The sequence below is a fragment of the Dendrobates tinctorius genome, unplaced genomic scaffold, assembly GCF_039654945.1.
Source record: "Dendrobates tinctorius isolate UK_male_01 unplaced genomic scaffold, ASM3965494v1 ptg000266l, whole genome shotgun sequence".
Taxonomy (NCBI): domain Eukaryota; kingdom Metazoa; phylum Chordata; class Amphibia; order Anura; family Dendrobatidae; genus Dendrobates; species Dendrobates tinctorius.
The window spans coordinates 1,644,093-1,664,783 of record NW_027361933.1 but is presented as its reverse complement, the minus strand read 5'-3'; the positions used below and the strand labels follow the sequence as shown (position 1 = coordinate 1,664,783).

At 45.9% G+C, this 20,691-nt stretch overlaps 1 protein-coding gene across 3 annotated transcripts in view; it reads left to right on the top strand.

Annotated features, from left to right (window-relative positions):
- Positions 1-20,691, top strand: part of LOC141069563 (gastrula zinc finger protein XlCGF66.1-like) — a 168,607-nt gene that overhangs the window by 29,041 nt on the left and 118,875 nt on the right. For all 3 annotated transcript variants that reach the window (XM_073559231.1, XM_073559229.1, XM_073559230.1), the window contains exon 2: positions 9,681-9,831. In XM_073559231.1, coding sequence (XP_073415332.1) covers positions 9,724-9,831 — 108 coding nt within the window. In that variant the 5' untranslated portion in view covers positions 9,681-9,723. The remainder of the gene's footprint in view (positions 1-9,680; positions 9,832-20,691) is intronic.

Below are 20,691 nucleotides of genomic sequence, written 5' to 3'. Positions count from 1 at the left end.
TTTTTGGGACCACGGATCACGCACGACATCTCTTTACAACTATTCTCCCTAACACAGGGGTCACTCTCGGTCAGCCATTATGCCGTCCGGTTCCGGACATTGGCTTCCGAGTTAGAGTGGCCGGACAAAGCCTTAGTCCCGGTGTTTTGGAGAGGGTTGGCTGAGCACGTTAAAGACGCTCTAGCTACCAGAGAGGTTCCCACAAGTCTGGAGGATTTGATTGCCGTTTCCACCCGCATTGACCTCCCGGTTTACGGAGCGCGGGCTGGAACGGGCACAGTCCAGACATAGGGTTAACTTGGCTCCCACATTCACCGAACCACTAATATACCCCGCACAGGAGCTTACACCCTCTGAACCTATGGAGGTGTCTCGCACCGGCTCTAAGCCATGACCGATGCGAAGCTCTGCACGTTGCTATCAGTGCCGACAGTTTGGTCACCCGGCTAGCACGTGTCCTCTGCGGGCGAAAAGGCGTCCACGTCCAGTGGCCGTAGGTAGTGGGCAGTCCAATATAAAACCCTTCTCACCCAAACCGGTATTCCGGGGCATCTTAGACAGTGGGTCCTCCACCTGGGAGGCAGAGGTTACTGTGGACTCTGGGGCCGAGGGGAACTTTATGTCTTCTACCTTCGCCCAGAAACACGCCATTCCCCTGGTATTATTACCTCAGCCTCTGACCATCAGGGTGGTTAACGGAGCACCGTTACCCTCTCAGGTGACCCATCAGACAGCTCCACTAGAGCTCACTATCTCACCCTCTCATCATGAGACTCTGTCCCTGCTAATCCTGCCCGACGGCATCGATCAGGTGCTGCTCGGGGTTCCCTGGCTTCGGTGCCACTCTCCTCATATTGAGTGGGCGACAGGGAAGATACTGGCCTGGAGCAAGGACTGCGAGGGGAGATGTCTGAGGGGCAGTCTTCAGGTGGCTTCCACTGAAGTGCCTGCGGATCTCTCCGCACTACCTAAACCCTACCACCAATACGCGGACGTCTTCTCCAAAAAATCTGCAGAGACACTCCCGCCGCACCGTCCTTACGACTGCCCGATAGACCTCATGCCAGGCACAGAACCTCCTAGTGGCTGTGTGTATCCACTATCTCTCCGTGAGACTGAAGCTATGTCACAATAAATCCGGGACAACCTGGCTAGAGGCTTTATCAGAAAGTCGGTGTCACCGGCTGGTGCAGGGTTCTTCTTCGTTCAGAAGAAGAGCGGAGAGTTACGCCCCTGCATTGACTACAGAGGTCTCAATGCGATCACGGTTAAAAACAAATACCCTCTACCGTTGATCTCCGAGTTGTTTGACAGGTTGCGAGGGGCCCAGATCTTTACTAAGTTGGATCTGCGAGGGGCATACAACCTGATCCGCATTCGCGAAGGAGACGAATGGAAGACAGCTTTTAATACCAGGGATGGCCATTACGAATATCTCGTTATGCCTTTTGGCCTTTGTAATGCGCCAGCTGTCTTCCAGGATTTTGTCAACGACGTCTTCCGCGACATGCTTTCTACCTCGGTGGTGGTATATCTGGATGATATACTCATCTTTTCGCCAGATTTGACTACCCACCGGAGGGACGTCTGCAGGGTCTTCGACCGTCTGTGGGCGAATTCCCTCTTTGCCAAGCTGGAGAAGTGCCAGTTTGAGCAGGAGTCCTTGCCATTCCTGGGCTATATCATCTCGGTCCAGGGGCTGGCCATGGATCCTGCCAAACTGCAAGCGGTAATGGACTGGCAAGAACCTCATTCACTCAAAGCGGTGCAGCGCTTTCTGGGGTTCGTGAACTATTACCGCCAGTTTATACCACACTTTTCCACCCTGGTAGCTCCTTTGGTTGCTCTCACCAAAAAAGGAGCTAACCCCAACGCTTGGTCTGAACAGGTCTCCAAGGCCTTCTCGGCTATAAAGTCTCATTTTGCTGGCGCTCCCATCCTACATCATCCCGATGTGAACAAGCCATTTATACTAGAGGTAGATGCCTCCTCTGTCAGTGCAGGAGCAGTTCTTTTCCAAAAGGACGCTCAAGGTCGGAAGCATCCCTGCTTCTTCTTCTCAAAGACCTTCTCACCGGCAGAGAAGAATTACTCCATCGGTGACAGGGAGCTGCTAGTCATGAAGTTGGCCTTTTCAGAATGGAGACATCTCCTGGAGGGGGCTCGGTTTCCCTTTCAGGTATATACGGACCATAAAAATCTGGTCTTATTTACAGACTGCCCAGCGCCTGAACTCCCGTCAGGCTAGGTGGTCATTCTTCTTTTCCCGCTTCCGCTTCACCCTGCACTACCTTTCTGGAGAGAAGAACGTCCGTGCGGATGCTCTCTCACGCTCGGTGGTCTCGGCGGAAGAAGGAGAGGCTGAGCCTCGGTTAATTCTCCCGCCGGAGAGTTTTACGACCGTGGCTCCAGTCGCTCTCGAGTCAGTGCCACCAGGCAAGACCTTGGTGCCTCCTCAGCTACGGCCGGAGGTCCTCGCCTGGGCACATGCCTCCAGGGTGGGTGGTCATTTTGGCAATAAGCGGACCACCGAACTCCTGGCAAGGTCATATTGTTGGCCACATATGGCTCGAGATGTCAAGGAATACGTGCAAGCATGCGTCTCGTGTGCTTGAAACAGACCCTCTAGACAGAGGCCGGCGGGGCAGTTGTATCCCCTGCCAGTGGCGGATAGACCATGGGAGATGGTTGGCATGGACTTCATAGTTGGCCTGCCCAAGTCTGGTGGCAGTACGGTCATCTGGGTGGTCACCGACCATTTTTCCAAAATGGTGCACCTGGTGCCACTCGCACGCCTGCCTTCCGCTCGAGGTCTGGCCACTTTGTTTATTAAGCACGTATTCCGTTTGCATGGCATGCCGGACAAAATCGTGAGTGACCGAGGTCCCCAGTTTGCGTCTCGGTTTTGGAGGGAGCTCTGCAGCCTACTCAGCATCGAGCTAAATATGTCCTCCGCCTACCATCCTGAGACGAATGGCTTGGTCGAGAGAGCCAATCAAACCTTGGTCACCTATCTACGGCATTTTGTCTCTGCCAGGCAGGATGACTGGGCATCCTTACTACCTTGGGCTGAATTTGCCCTAAACAATGCGGTGGCTGATTCCACTGGACAGACGCCCTTCCTCTTAAACTACGGTCAACATCTACGCGTCCCTGTCCCGATGCCAGTGTCCTCCACTGACTCCAGGGTGGCAGACTGGGCAGTGGAGGCCCGGGACATTTGGGATCGCACTCAGGATGCTATCCGGGCATCTAAAGAAAGGATGAGGGCGTCCGCCGACACGCATCGGCGGCCCGCGCCAAGCTTCTCCCCTGGCAACATGGTATGGCTCTCTACCCGAAATATTAAACTGCGGGTCGAGTCGCACTGCGATACATTGGACCATTCAAGGTCCTCGAGCGACTTAGCTCGGTGGTCTACCGCCTGGCTCTTCCTCCACATTTGGCCATTTCGGACGTGTTCCATGTGTCCCTCCTCAAACCAGTTCACATGATCCGGTTTTCTGAGTCATTTGCCGGGTCATCAGACTTATCGTCTGACGAGTTTGAGGTTAACGCCATCGTGGGGCGCAGGTTTGTCCGTGGCAAAAAATTTTATTTGGTGGACTGGAAGGGTCATGGTCCCGAGGCTCGGACCTGGGAGCCGGTGGAAAACATTCATGCACCGCTCCTGATCGCGGCCTTTGAGCGCAGTGAGGCTCAGAGGGGGGGGCCCTAGGAGGGGGGGTAATGTTAGGTGTCGGATTCCTGGCACTGCACAGCGGGAATCCAGAGCCAGACATCCTGCGGTCTCCCATTCTTCTCCGACCGCTCGGACTCCTGCTCAGCAATCACGGTGAACCAGGCATTCTCCTCAGACTCGTTCTGTGAGCCTGGATGTTGCTGCCACCTCCGGTGCAGCAATGGTAGCGCAACCTGCTTTGCAGGGAACCGCTCCAGAGGCTAAGTCCTCCTGCCGTGCTACTGGGCATGCCTGCAACGTGCCCTCTCACTGGAGAGCAGGGGTCACATGTGCAGGTCCTGTGTCGGATCTGATTGGTCCTTCCTAAAGTATTGGAAGGTCCTGGAAGCGCATGGCTTTAAAAGCCCCGCATGGCGGCTCGGCCATGCGCTAGTGTAGCATATTATTCTGTGTGTGTATGGTGATGGATGCATGGACTGGTGTCTGACTCATTATGAAACCCCTACCCTCTGATACTACGAGTGGTGACTGAGTGTGCATAGTCAGCTCCAGGGTTGTGGTAAGCTACACGCCTCTTGCTCCACGCCTACACTAGCGTCCGTCGGCGCCCGGTCCTCGATGCCGACGCTTGCGGCCTTAGCTGCCGCTGCGCTGCAATACCAGCAGCTACTGGTGTTCGCGGCTGCGACGCCACACGCCAGTTCCTGTGACGTTAACAGGGCCAGCGTCTTTGCATATATTTTTGCCAAGCGACTCTGTGTCTGAACAGAGCCGCTCCTAGCGTTCGGGTGACGTTAACCCGTGCGCACTATGGCACCTTCTGGTGCATCTGCCATTGTCCAACAGCGGTCTAGTCACCTACCGCACGGTGGACCCCGGGCAGCGAACGCACCTCCTATTATTTATATTTGGTGCGTTCCGCCGTCCCTAACAACGACACCTAAAATTACCTATCCGAACCTCCTTACTCAGGCGGCGATTAAATGCTGGAAATCGGTGGCAATTTACTTAGCGCCAACCCCCTCACCGCTAGCTAAGGTCTCGGATACTATGGCTTCGGAATTGACGAATCCGTCATCAACTGACAAATCACCTCTATTAGATCAGTTATATAAAGAGGGGTTCTTTATATCGTTTCACGATATGAAAAAACTACCTACAATGTTTAATTGCACCTTCCTTCATTATGAATCCCTAAGGAAGTCGACCTTACACGACCTTTAACCACGTTTGAAACATTATGCTCCCAAATAAAAACTCCAAAAAAAGTGCTCTCCGCCCTCTATAGTATGCTGCTTATACAACAAGTTTCCCAAAAAAGAGCCTTTGTGCGGAGATGGGAGAGAGAGCTGGGCCACTCTTTTTCTGACTCCCAAATTAACTTAATATATAAGTCTTCATATGGACCCTCGCACTGTGTGAGAGCCCAAGAAAATAGCTCTAAAATACTAACTCATTGGTATACGATGCCACTTATGCTACATAAATGGTTCCCCACTTTGTCGGACTTGTGTTGGAGATGCGAGATGGACAGAGGGTCATATCTTCATATTTGGTGGGCCTGTCCCGTCATACAAAAATTTTGGAACATAGTATCCCAAGTTTTAGATGAAGTAGCACGTACCCACATAAAGTTCACATCAGAACATGTTTTCCTCAATCTCCCAAGTATCCCAAATAATAAAGCCATATCGAAACTGGAGTCCTTCATCCTGACAGCCGGCAAGCTCCTTCTGCCTTCATATTGGCTTATGTCCAACATCCCAAGCAGGAGCCAGTTATTAACTAAAATTGACCAGTTATACCATGCTGAAGAATTGGTAGCACTTTCTACATATAGCTTTTCCGCTTTCTTACTTGTCTGGAGTTTTTGGGTATCGTTCAGGAAATCAGAAAAATTCATTTCTATGTATACACCTGACTCTACATCTTAAACTCTGGACTTGAGCATCATGTTTGCAGACCTCTGCCTCTCCCCCCCCTCTTCTTCTCGACCCCCTCCCCCTTTCCCCCTCCCCCACCCGGTTTATTGATAGAACCCTATGGTTTACTCTCTCCATTTTCTTGGGCCCTGACTGGGTTCCTACTAAGCTATTTGTGTCACTTGAAGGTTTATTATTCAACATTGGGCCCAGGTCCTGTCCCAAATGTATGTCTAATTTGTTAATAACAAGGAAGACTTAATCGTCTTTTTTTTCAAGGTAACGATATTTCGACGAAGTTGTGGATGTTTACATCCCTATAGATATGGACATCCTCTAGTACTCATTACCGTTCCTGAGATCGAAAGAGTCCTTTGAACACAGTATTGTATTATTTGTGATGTAACATACCTGCATTGTTGTATCTGTTGCGTTGCTGTCAAGTTACCAATATTGGTTTCAATAAATAAAACATTGAAAACAAAACACAGAAGTTTATAATGTAGAGCCGTAAAAAAAATCTTATTTTTTTCACAAAAATGAATTTTTCGCCCCCAGTTTTTTATTTCCCAAGGGTAACAGGAGAAATTGTACCCCAAAAGTTGTTGTGCAAATTGTCCTGAGTATGCTGATACCCCATATGTGGGAGTAAACCACTGTTTGGGTGCATGGCAGAGCTAGGAAGGGAAGGAGCACCGTTTTGACTTCAATTCCAGAATTGCCTGGAATTGAGATCAGACGCACGTTGCATTTGGAGAGCCCCTGGTGTGCCTAAAACAGTGGAAACCCCCCAATTCTAATTCCAACCCTATCCCAAACACACCCCTAACCCTAATCCCAACGCTAACACTAACTTTAGCCCCAATCCTAACCCTAACTTTAGCCCCAACCCTAACCCTAACTATAGACCCAACCCTAACCCTAGCTCTAACCCTAATGGGAAAATGGAAATAAATACATTTTTTTTTACTATTTTTCCCTAACTAAGCGGGTGATAATGGGGGGTTTGATTTACTATTTATTGCGGGTTTTTTATGTTTGGCAGCTGTCACACACTAAAAGACGCTTTTTATTGCAAAAAATAGTTTTTGCATCACCACATTTTGAGAGCTATAATTTTTTCCACATTTTGGCCCACAGCCATATGAGGTCTTGTTTTTTGCGGGACGAGTTGGCGTTTTTATTGGTTCCATTTTCGGGCACATGACATTTTTTGATCGCTTTTTGTTCCGATTTTTGTAAGGGAGAATGAGCAAAAACCAGCAATTCATGAATTTCTTTTGGGGGGCGTTTATACCGTTCCGTGTGTGGTAAAATTGATAAAGCAGTTTTATTCTTCGGATCAGTACAATGACAGCGATGCCTCATTGATATAATTGTTTTATGTTTTGGCGCTTTTATGCAATTAAAAACTATTTTATAGAAAAAAATAATTATTTTTGCATCGCTTTATTCTGATAGCTATAATTTTTATATTTTTCCGGTGATGGAGCTACTTGGCAGCTTTTTTTTGTTCGACAAAATGATGTTTTCAGTGGTACCACTTTTATTTATATCCGTCTTTTGGATCGCGTGTTATTCCACTTTTTGTTCGGCGGTATGATGATAAAGCATTGTTTTTTTGCCTTGGTTAACTAGTGGGACAGTTCTTTATAGGTTTTATAAGACCTCACAGTGCATGTCAGACCAAATGAGAATCATGTCAAAGGAACTGGCCAAGGAGCTCAGAGACAGAATTGTGGCAAGGCACACATCCGGTAAAGCTTACGAAAGAATTTCTGCAGTACTCAAAAACCCTAAGATCACTGTGGCTGAGCTCCTTAGATGCACTCGGGAGATGAGAGAAAGTTCCACAAAGTCAACTATCACTGCAGCCCTCCACCAGTCGGGCCTTTATGGCAGAGTGGCCCGATGGAAGCCTCTCCTCAGTGCCAGATATATGAAAGCCCGCATAGAGTTTGCTGAAAAACACATGAAGGACTCCCAGACTCTGAAAAGTAAGATTCTCTTGTCTGAAGAGATGAAGATACACCTTTTTGGTGAGAATTCTAAGCGGTATGCGTGGAGAAAACCATGCACTGTTAATCACCTGCCCAAACAATCCCAACAGTGAAATATGGTGGTGGCAGCATCATGCTATGGGGGTGTTTTTTGGCTGCAGGGACTGGACGACTGGTTGACATTGAAGGAAACATGAATGCGGCCAAGTACAGAAATATCCTGGATGAAAACCTCTTCCAGAGTGCTTTGGACCTCAGACTTTGCAGAAGGTTCACCAACAAGACAATCACCCTAAGCACACAGCTAAAATAAAGGAGTAGCTTCAGAACAACTGTGTGACCATTCTTGACTGGCACAGCCAGAGCCCTGACCTAAATACAATTGAGCATCTCTGGAGAGAATGGCTGTCCACCCAACGTTCACCATCCAACCTGACGGAACAAGAGAGGATCTGCAAGGAAGAATGGCAGAGGATCCCCAAATCCAGGTGTGAAAAACTTGTTGCATAATTCCCAAGAAGACTCATTGCTATACTAGCTCAAAATGGTGCTTCAACTCCATACTGAGCAAAGGGTCTGAATACTTATGACCATGTGATATTTCAGTTTTCTTTTTTACTACATTTGCAAAAAAGTCTACATTTCTGTTTTTTTCAGTCAAGATGGGGTGCAGAGTGTACATTAATGCGAAAAAAAATGAATTTTTTTGAGTTTACTAAAAGGCTGCAATGAAACAAGCAAAACAAAGAGTGAAAAATTTACTTTCCGTACCCACTAATATGTATCATATTATGTTACATGTGTGTCAATATATTCCTGTTCTATACAGTGTGTATGTTTAGTGAGTACAGTCGTGGCAAGGAATCCTGACACAAATTGAGGTTCTCACAGCTTGCTGCTCCAGTGGTTTTAGATCTGTTAGGCACATGTTTGGTTACTGAAGAAAAAATGTATTCTATGAGTTTTTACACTTTTACTGACATACACGAAGTTTACGTAAAGACTGAATATTTTTAGTGTTGTCCCTTATTTTACAAGACTTCTGCTCTTCGCCCTGGCAGCTGGATTTTGGTTTCTGGGCCAAACTCTGATTGGTGACAGCTCATTCTTACCTAATCAGTGCTTGGAGATTATCACAATTTCTTTGTTTTTGTTTGTCTACCTGATCAAAATATCTCAATGGGATTTAGCTCTGGGGAGTTTCCTGTACTTTGACCCAAAATGTCAATGTTTTGTTCACTGTGCCAGTTAATGGACATTTACACTGCAAGATAATAGTGAATGAGTAAAATGCTCGTTCATTGGGTAAAATGATCTTTTGTGCAGCATATATGATCATCGTTCCAGGAAGTGCATTGTGCTGTGTAAACCCTTAGATACCACTTTTTCCTTGTGACATGGTGCCCCATCATGCTAGAAAAAGCATTATCCATCACCAAGTTGCTCCTGGATCATTGGGAAGTTGCTCTTGGAGGATGTTTAGATCCCATTCTTTATTCATGACAGTGTTGTTAAGGAAAATTGTCCTCCATGGATGGAAAGCAACCTCTCTTGAATAGTCTCAGGATGATTTACTCTTGGCATGACACAGGAGTCATGGCGGCCCTCACCTTTTCTTCTCTGGACAATCATTCTTCCAGATATCCTAAACAGTCTGATGGGGGCTACATCAGAGAAAATAATTTTACCCCAAGCTTTTTCAGTCCAATTCCTGTATTTCCTGTAGGATGTTAGTCTTTCCTTGACGTTTTACTTGGAGAGAAGCCTCCACCTCACTGATACCTGCTACACTTTTAGAGCAAACTCTGCACTTCTGTTGAACCGATCACATTGCTGAATCCTGAAGCTGCAAACATTGTGAAAGCCTAAATGTGTCCGTCTAAAAACGTTTGGCCATGACTGTGTATATGGTACAGGCATGAATATAGTGTTAGTATTATGTGTAGTATATCTGATGTGCATATAGTATATGGTTGTATATAATGTTATCATGATATATAGGTATGTCTCTACTTTATCTTCTATATATTCTATGAGCAGGACATTGTTATTATTCCCTTCTATTCTTTCCATCAGGTTCCTGAGGTACTGTATGTGTTGAAGCTTAATTTCAGAAAACATGAGTCTTTTCCTTAAGGGCTCAGAAAGGATGGAGAAGGATAGGAAACACATCGCTGAGAGGATATTAACCCTTACCCTAGAGATAATCTACCTGCTGACCGGAGAGGTGAGGGGTTCTGGAAATCATGTCATATGTCATTAACTCTAGAGGGCTATTTCCTGATTGATGAAGGGAACAATGGGGGATTCATCATGAGGGGACTTTTTAACTCCTTAATGCTCCATGATTGATATATCCATCATACTTAGCTGGGCTACTGCTAAAATTGTGGAAATCAATGAAAAAACCATAGTTACTGATTTGCCGTGGGTGACCAAATCATTCAGTTGGTTGGACAGATTGTGTGGGTATTAGATGCTTTGTCATGACAATGGCCCCCATAACTTCCATCTGGTAAGCGGAAAAATCACCTTTTCTCCTTACCAGTTTCTGTATTGTGGGAATAAGTCCTATTCACATAATGATATTACCATCATAATGGTCTCAGCAACTGTACAGTAAGCATATAAAATAGCAGATTTTCTGTCTTTCATATACCCACTCTAAAAGCTGGGATGGAAAGAAATAAATAAAAATCCCACATAATGCATATGGAGGCCATGGTTGTGGCTGACAATGTCACCTACACTGAATTCTTCACTAGGTGGTTCCCCTGGACAGCTTTCAGGGAATCTGCAGACTTCCACGTATAGCTCAGAGGTGGACTTGCCACTAAGTCCCCCCCAATATACTTAAGAGATAAGTTCACCATAATAACCAATTAAGTATTCAATCTTCCATATGAAATAGCGAGATTCACGCTTCCTGAATTTTTCCCTTCCCATTCCTCTCTTCTGTTTTTTTCCTATTTTCTTTCCTACTATTTTATTTCTTTTTTACTCTTATAAATGTTAAAAATCACATCATTTTTTCCATTGATTCAACCACTTTGACGTATAACTGTTGCTCTCATACTTGTGTCAACAGAAAAGTAAAAATGTTATAGCTCTCAAAATATGTTGACCCAAAAACAGATCATTGAAAATAGGGATTTTTTTTGCACTAAAGCAGGAAAGTATAAAGAAAACTGCGTAAATTTGGTATTTCTATAATTTGTACTGACCCATAGAATAATGTTATCATGTTCATTTATTACGCATGGGTAACACGGTAGAAAAAAAGCCAAAACACTATATTATCTATTCCATCCCTACCCCTCCCAACCGAAACAAAACTAATACATGTTTTTCGACACGTTAAAGGGAACCTGTCACCTCATTTTTCCATATAAGCTGCGGCCTCTGTCCTTAGGGGCTGATCTACAGCATTCTAGAATGCTGTAGATAAACCCCCAATGTAACCTGAAAGATAAGAAAAACAAGTTAGATTGTACTCACCTGGGGGGGGGCGGTCTGGTCCGATGGGTGTCGCAGGTCCGGGTCCGGTGCCTCCCATCTTCATGCGATGACGTCCTCTTCATTGCTTCCTGGCGTGACTCCTGCGCAGGCGTACTGATTTGCCCTGTTGAGGGCAGAGCAATGTACTGCAGTGCGCAGGCGCCGGACCTCTCTGACCTTTCCCGGCCGCTGCGCACTGCAGTACATTGCTCTGCCCTCAGCAGGGCACATCAGTACGCCTGCGCCGGAGCCGTGACAGAAGCAAGGAAGAGGAAGTCATCGCATGAAGATGGGAGCCGCCGGACCCGGGCCTGCGACACCCATCGGACCCGGACCGCCCCTGGGTGAGTATAATATAACTTGTTTTTCTTATCTTTCATTTCAGATCGGGGGCTTATCTACAGCATTATAGAATGCTGTAGATAAGACCCTAATGGCGGTGACCGCAGCTTATATGCGAAAAGTGAGGTGACAGGTTCCCTTTGAACGTATCCTGAAATTGCACCCTTAGGCTGTGTGCACATGCTGCGGATTGTGGTGCGGATCCATCCGCGCGGATTTTGTAAAATCCGCAGGTAAAACCACAGGTCAAAAGACCTGCGGTTTTACCTGCGGATTGCTCTGCGGTTTTGCCCTGCGGTTTTTCATCTCCTCAATGGAGGAGATGGCAAACCGCAGCAGAATCCGCTGTGATAAAACAATCCGGGATCGGCTTTGCTGGGGTCAAAGGTCACGTGCGTTCAGCATGAAACTCAGGCGCAGAGCTGGGATTCGGGTGTAACTGACCCTGGGTCAGGTTTATTAACGGTGAAAGCAAATGCAAAAGGAAATAAAACATAAAACAAATCCTTGCCTGTCCGGCACTAACTAAACAATGGACAACCTAACTACCAACTGGCGGGCTTCTCCCGTCCAGCCAAACCACAGTTGCAGTGGGCACTGCTTTCACTCACATGTGTCTCTCACACAGACAGGCTCTCTGTGTTCCCAGGCTGAGACACTCACACAACCACCTGGCATCCTTTTATATCCACCTCCCATTATTCATTAGCAAGCAGGTGCGATACTGACCAGACTAGGCCACATAGGAAAGGAATCTGGGCGAGATATACCTGCCCTCATCCACTATTCCCACATGATTCTCACACCGCAGAAAGAATTGACATGTCAATTCTTTCTGCGGATTGAAAACCGCAGATAATCCGCGCGGAAAATTCCGCACCGTCTGCACTGCGGTTTTTGATTCCCATACGGAATCATGGTACTGTACACGGCAGTAAAAACTGCTGCGGGTCCGCAGCGGCCAAATCCGCTGCGGAACCGCAGCAAAATCCGCAGCGTGTGCACACAGCCTTAAGGACCAAACCACTTTGTAGGTTAATGAACAGGCCTTAATTTAAAAATCTGACCACTGTCACTTTATGTGGTCATAACTCTGTAACACTTCAACGGATCCTGCTGATCATGTGATAATTTTTTCGTTACATATTGTATTTTATGATAGTGGTAAAATTTCTTCAAAATTACTTGTTTATTTGTGTAAAAAATGTAAACGTGGCAACAATTTTGAAAATTTACAATTTTCAAACTTTTATTTTTTATTCCCCTAAATCAGAGCATTGTCACACAAAATAATTAATAAATAACATTTCCCACATGTCTACTTTACATCAGCTCAGTTTTTGAAACATAATTTTTTTTGTTAGCAAGTTATCAGGGTTAAAAGTTTACCAGCGATTTCCCATTTTTCCAACAAAATCTACAAAACCATTTTTATTATGACCATCATATTTGAATTACTTTGAGGGCCTATATGACAGAAAATACCCAAAAGTGAGACCATTCTAAAAACTGAACCCCTCAAGGTGTTGAAAACCACATTCAAGAAATTTATTAACCTTTCAGGTGCTTCACAAGAACTGAAGCAATGTGGAAAGAAAAAAAAATTTAACATTTAACTTTTTTTTGCAAAAATTTTAATTCGGACACAATTTTTTTATTTTCTCAAGGGTATCAGGAGAAAATTAACCACAATAATTGTTGTGCAATTTCTCCGAGTACGCCGATACCCCATGTGTGGAGGAAGACCACTCTTCAGGTGCAAGCCTTGGAAAAGAAAGAGCACCGTTTCATGTTTTTAACATAAGAGGTCGGAATCGAGAGCGGACGCCATGTTGCATTTGGAGAGCCACTCATGTGCCTAAACCGTGGAAACCCCCCTACAAGTGAGCCCATTTCGGAAACTAGACCCCTGAAGGGACTTATCTAGATGTTTGGTGAGCGTTTTGAATCCGCAGGTGCTTCACATAAGTTTATAACGTAGAGCCGTGAAAATTAAAAATCACATTTTTCCACAAAAATCATCTTTTAGCCCCATTTTTTTATTTTAACAAAGGTATCAAGAGAAAATGGACCCCAAAAATTGTTGTGCAATTTCTCGTGAGTACTCCGAAACCCCATGTGTGGAGGAAGACCACTGTTTGGGCACACAGCAGGACCCGTAAGGGAAGGAGCAAGGTTTGTCTTTTTGAACACAAAATTGGCTAGAATCGAGAACAGACACCTTGTTTCTTCTGGAGAGCCTCTGATGTGCCTAAACAGTGGAAACTTCCCACAAGTGATACCATTTTGGAAACTAGACCCCTCAAGGAACTTATCTAGATGTGTGGTGAGCATCTTGAATCACCAGGTGATTTACAGAAATTTTTAACAGCGCTAAGAAAATTAAAAAAAAAATACATTTTTCCCTCAAAATTTTTTATTTATGCCCCAAATGTTTTATTTTCTCAAGGGTAACAGGAAAGAATGGACCTTGTACAATTTCTCCTGAGTGTGCCAATACCCCATGTGTGGGTGAAAACTACTTTTGAGGCATAGTGCAAAGCTCAAAAGGGATGGAGTGTTATATTATAGTGCAGATTGCCATAATCATTTTGACACCATCGGTGGGTCACAGAATTTTACACCAATGGGCAGTGCAGAAAAAATAATGAAATTTTTACCAGAAAAATTTTGTTTTAGCTCCAGAATTTACATTTTCATGCAAAAAGTGGGTTAAATTGACACAAAAATTTGTCTCACAAATTCTGCTGAATATAGAAATACCCAATATGTGGCTATACAGTACTGCTTAGCCATACGGAGAGAGTCTCGGTAGGGATGGATCGTTATTTGTCTACTTGAGCGCAGATTTTCCTAGAATAGTTTGTGGACTCCTTTATAGGTAGGAGCCAGGGTATTCACACTTGCTTGGTAATTTACGTGTAATAACCCCAGCGGCCACCGGGGGCAAAACCAGAACTAAAGCAACTACAGTGTAATAACCCCAGCGGCCACAGGGGGCAAAACTAACCTTAAGCCAAAGGCTTAAAGGAAAAAAAAAGGTTACATGTGCTAACTCTGTCACATTCCAACCTGATCATGACACCTTGAAAGTAGTAGGGATCGATTTGCAATCTCTTTTGTAATCATTTAGTTAATTTCTGTTGCAAATCTGTAGTGTTGAATATATGATTTGAAATGTTTTTATGTGCAATATAATAATTATAATTTGTTATAACTAACCACACCCACTCCATAGATCCACACCTTCTGGTTAATCCCAATCCTTTATTGTGATTAGTGTCTGTGGGACATGCATGAATGATTAGGCAGTGACATGACATGGAATTTTATAAGCTAACGTTGTGACATCACAATAAAAGGGTGGGGCTAACTGGAGGGGCGGACCTATAAGCTAATATTCTACAGGGTGGGCCATTTATATGGATTCAAGTAAATAAAATGGGAGTGGTTGGTGATATTAACTTCCTGTTTGTGGCACATTAGTATATGGGAGGGGGGAAACTTTTCAAGATGGGTGGTGACCATGGCGACCATTTTGAAGTTGGCCATTTTGGATCCAACTTTATTTTTTTCAATGGGAAGAGGGTCATGTGACACATCAAACTTATTGAGAATTTCACAAGAAAAACAGTGGTGTTATTGGTTTTAACATATCTTTATTCTTTCATGAGTTATTTACAAGTTTATGACCACTTACAAAATGTGTTCAAAGTGCTGCCCATTGTGTTGGATTGTCAATGCAAACCTCTTCTCCCACTCTTGACACAATGATAGCAACACTGCAGAAGAAATGCTAGTCTAAGAGGGTAATAGGTTGGGGTGGATGTCAGCTGTTTTATGGCCACTGACATCAAGCCCAGGGGTTAGTAATGGAGAGGTGTCTATAAGACACCCCCATAGATAGATTATAAAATAAAAAAAACAGCCAGAATAAAGTCCTTTGATTGAAATAAAGACACTGGCACCTTTATTTGAAATAAAAATGAAAAAGCAATCATATTCATATTAGCAGCAAATATCATTTTTTTCCAGCTAATTTTACAAAACCTTTTTTTTTAGGAACCACTTCACTTTTAAAGTGAGTTTAAGAGGCCTATAAAAGTAATAAAACAAGACCTCATTTTAAAAGCTCTACACCGCAATGTATTTAGTCCCTTCCACCCGGAGCCAATTTCCATTTTTTTTCCTCCTCTTTTTCCAAGATAGTTGTATGAGGGCTTGTTATTTGCAGGACAAGTTGTACTTTTGAATGACAGTAGTGTTGAGCGACTTTTGTTTTTTTAGGGTCGAGTTTCGTTTCATGAAACCCGACTTTTCCAAAAGTCGGGTCGAGCAAAATCGGCCGACTATAGGGAAAAGTCGGGGTCGTCCCGAAACACGAAACCCAATGTAAGTCAATGGAGAATTAAAGTCGGCAGTGAGAGGAGGACAGGAAACGCACCAACAGTGCCCATTTGAATGCCAAAAGCATAAATTCTTATTACTGAAGCTTGTCAGCCTTAATTAACTTCATAATACTAGTTACGCACTGAAAAATGGGGGTTATTTGGCTACAGTTGTGGGGGGGGGAGGGCTGGCTCCAGGTTTTCGTGGGCCCAGGGCCAAAGAGCGCCCCTTTAACACATAACACAACTCATGATGCTCTGATACGGCAGAGAAATAGCAGTATAGTACAATGAAAAATACTTCACTTCTTACATCTCATGACTCATATCCATTTTAAATTCTCCAATACCTCCAAAAACGGACAGTATATAACTCCATACAGTATTATGGCCAGCGCTTAGTGCGCTATACAGAGTAATGAGGCCCATATATTTCTCCATACGGAATCATTATTCCCATATAATGTTTCAAACCGTATATGATGAGCTCCACATAATGCTACAGTATATGTTGGTCCCAATGGATGAAGCTCCACTGTCTTAATGGGCCCAAATAATGCTCCATATATAATGGGCCCCATTTCTTCTGCTCTAGTGTATAATGGGCCCTGTAAATGCTGCTCCAGTGTCTGATGTCCACCTTTGGAATACTCCAGTGTATGGTGGGCCCCATATATCATTCACCAGAGTATAGTGCTCCCCAAAAATTGCTGTCCCAACATTGAAAACAATTACATAAGTCTCCTTGCTAGGGAATCCCTGCACTACTCTGAACTCCTTGTCGTCCCCATCTTCCATCTCACTGCACTTGGCTGTTTAGGCCCTCCCACCGGCAGAGACACTTTTGCGTACTATGCGGTGCCCTGTGCCAGAGCCACCGCCCATGAGTATGCCCCCCCACCTGCTCAAAGAACCTGCACTTTCATCTGCACCTTCCTCTTTGTCACGATGTAAGGTGGTATAGTATGCGGGAAGGGGAACCTGAGTTTCCTCTGGGTCAGATTCTGGCTGTGTAGAATGCGAGGGGAATGTAGTGGTCTGGGTCAATGTACCAGCAGCATCATCCAGCAGTGGCTGGGCCTCAGTGCACTTGTGGCGTCCCCAAGAGTACGGTCGCCACTGTGGCATTGCCTTCCTCTTAGGGAGTGTGTTGTCAAGCTTGGGAGCAACGAAGGATCTCTCTAGCAGTGAAACCAACACATTTCCCACTCCAGGCCAGCAGGGAGACCTCTGAACCTGACTGCTGAGGAGCTGCTCTCTGTGGTCGGGAGGAGGTAAGTTAGGGCACTCTGTGCAGGGAAGGGGATGTGAGTGGACGTGAGAAGGGGAGCTGGAGGATGAGCAGAGTTAAGGCTCACTCCTAGCTGGAGCGCATGGTCCGGATTCCGGTCTCCGAGTTTGTAGGGACACTGACGTTCCTGCAGCAGAAACCGGGGGAAGTAGCAGCTATAAATGCTCTGTACCCAACTAAGGCTCGGAGGCCCCAGCATCGACGTGTGCGAGGCAGAAGGAAAAGGCTACAGCTGTCTGCCATACAAGTAAAGTCTGAGGGACATCTGTTAGACAGGAGGCGTTTCAGTGAACCACGGTCCTGTGAGTGCTTCCCCCACAAGCGCTAGAAAGGAGACGTTCAGGAAGGTACATGTTGGCGGAGTGTTGGAAGGGAGCTTTCCATTCTGGTCCCGGAGGTTGGCAGAGGTCCTGACCTGGAGGACACAGCACGGAGGCAGGCATCTGTGTAACCTGCAGACTGTGAGTAAAGCTTTGGAACTGCACGCTGTGGTGTCCTACAGTTATTCCAGCACCGCTACATCTGGGTACCAGCACTTACACCGCCTGTGCCTTTTCCCCATCACTACATCTACACTTCCATGGGACTCCAGCTCCACCTGTGGGGAGCTTCACCATCTTTGCTGCACAACACCATCAGTCCCAGAGGATCTGCATGCAGCGTCGGCCTAACATCTATGTTGCCGAACACCACAGGTGGCGTCAAACTATCTATATAAACTCTTTACCATTATACCACGCCATTTACATGGGCGCCCAGGGCCACCGTCCGGGTCACCGCTGCTGTGACACATCCCACTGACACCGGCCCGGTACCGAGTACCCCACAGCCCTGGGAGGGCGACCCATATGCCGACTGCTGATCGGGCGGCGTTATTCCCACGAACCTCCAAACAGCGTCCCTGAAGGCAAAGTTTTTGGTTTCCGGGGGCAGTATGATTGCAAAGCTGAACCTTAAAGGAATGTCCAAAAGGGCACCACCAGGAGTGGAGCCTGTGGCTTAATTGGACTGCACCCGGGAAACCACTACCATACAAGCTACAGAAAAGATGGACAGATTGCAAGCTTTGTCGATTCTGTGTGTGGTGTGGTATGTCCGTTTGTAGTTTGTAGTAGTGCTAGCGATTTCTCAGCTTTATTCCGTTAACAACCGAGACTCTGGCATGGCCCCGCGGTACGCGTCAAGCTTACTAGAGGGATACGCGAGGCTGTGGCACGTGAGATCGAGCAATAACAGGTCTAGCATTCCAGTACATGTCCGGGGCTGCATGCACGCTACACTGAAAGGACCAGCTTTTGTCGCTTACAGGTGCAGATAACCTGCTGAACTCCGTTAGTGATGGGGATCTGGGATTCAGATTATTCCCCGCGAACGATGATTTCCCAGTAAGTTCAGGTCAACCGCAATTCCGGAGTTAGGCCTAACCGTCATTCCTGAAAAAATTACGTGTCCAAACCACAGGTGCTGTAGCTTGCTTAACAGCTCGGCAGCCGTTCTCAGGCCCAGTATGGATTCAACAACATTGTAGAAAGTTGATAAAGGGTACAGTTTCACCGTATAACACGTATATATGTAGCCTAGTTTACACATTAAAAATATATGTCTATAGATCAGGAGGCAGACTCAGATGTTCTCAGGCCCAGTATGGATTTGACCAGATTGTACAAAGTTGAGAAAGGGTACTTTATCACTGGATAGCAGGTATATATAGCATAGTTTAAACATCTCCGTGTTCTCAGTATGGATTACACAGCAATCTAAAAAGTTGAAAAAAGGAAATGCATTTGAGGCGTACACAACTATATACTTTTGGCGTTATTTTTAAATCTTCATATATATTTCTGTCTCAGTAATACAGTCCAGCCTCTCCGCAATAGGAAAGGAGATGCATACAATTAGTGACATAAAGGCTATTGATTGCAGAAATCTAGGAATTATTATTCACGGGAAAAACTTCCGTCACAATTCTCATAGGCGATGCTGACCCTCAATTAATTTGTGTGTTGAGACAGTGAAAACATTTTTTTGTGAATAAAGTCTTGCTGTATCGCACTTCCGTTGATTCCATCACTGTTACTCATCTCAATCCAATTTTTATCACTGGGAGCGATGTAAACATGGTGCTCACTGGCTATCATGATCTGTCACGTAACTTTGGAGTGCAAAAGACAGAAGCCACAGGCCGTAGGCGATTCTATTTGATTGGCATGAGAGGGCACATTTTGAAATGTGCGCCGGAATATCACACGTTTGTGAGTAGGAAAACTGTGAAAGCTGATGATAAACCACCACTGCATGTAATTGTGAGTCGACGTCCATAAGAAATGGAAGCCACTGATCATCTGTAGCTAGAGCCCGGCCAGCAGGACAGGGCATAGCTACATCTTAACCATCATCTTTCAGTTCAATCAATTTGTAGTGGCAGTCCCAGTGAAGGATTTGACAGCCCAGACTACACAGCGGAGGAGCAGGGAGAGGTAAACATTGCAAATGCTGGGGCCGTGCCCAAGCAAGGGGGGCACACTCGTGGGCGTCGGTACTGGCACTGGGCCCCTCATAGTACGGCGGTGTGTCTGACGGCGGGTGTGCACCACCACCGTCAGAGACACTTGATTGCACTATGAGGGACCCTATGCCAGTGCCCGCACCCAAGAGTCGGCCTACCCACCTGTCCAGGTCAACGGCACTCGCACGGTTTTGTGCGCTAGGTGGTGACCCCGGCCATGGGGGGGGGGGGCCGCCCACTTAGGGAGGTTTACAAAGTGGCATATGTAGATGTGGGTCATTCAGCTGCTGCAAAAGGCGAAATAGGTCAAGTTCGCGTAATAGGAGGAGGACCAAAGCAAGCAATTTTTCTGGCAACCTATGTGTCATCAAGGGAAGGTGGGACAAAATCCTTGGAAACCCATGCATGGTTCATTTTAATGAAGGTTAGATCATCCACATTTTGGGTTGACAGACGGGTCCTTTTTTCTGTCACGATTGATCCAGCTGCACTGAAGACTCTTTCCGATAGCACACTTGCAGCTGGGCAAGCGAGCTCCTGTAAGGCATATTGTGCCAATTCAGGCCAGGTGTCCAGTTTAGCGGCCCAATAGTCAAAGGGGAATGACCTGTGTGGGAGAACATCGATATGGGAGGAAAAGTAGTTGTTAACCATAGTTGACAACTGCTGTCTCCTGTCACTTTCCATCGATGCAGTATTACCAGTTGTGTGAGCGGTCCGTGAAAAATCAGTCCACAACATTGTCATGAAACCCCTGTCTCCAACGCCACCTCTGCTGTGTGCACCACGAACACCTCTGCCAAGCTGCCCCCGGCCCGTACGGCTCGTGTGAGAACCCTCACCGCTGCTGTGTGCTGGGAATGCCTCAACCAACTGGTTAACCATAGTTGCTTGTTTAGTAGCCAATATTAGGTCAAGGTTCTCCTGTGGCATGATGTTTTGTAATTTGCCTTTATAGCGTGGATCCAGGATGCTGGCCAACCAGTAGTCGTCATCGTTCATCATTTTGGCAATGCGTGGGTCCCTTTTTAGGATCTGCAAGGCATAATCTGACATGTGGGC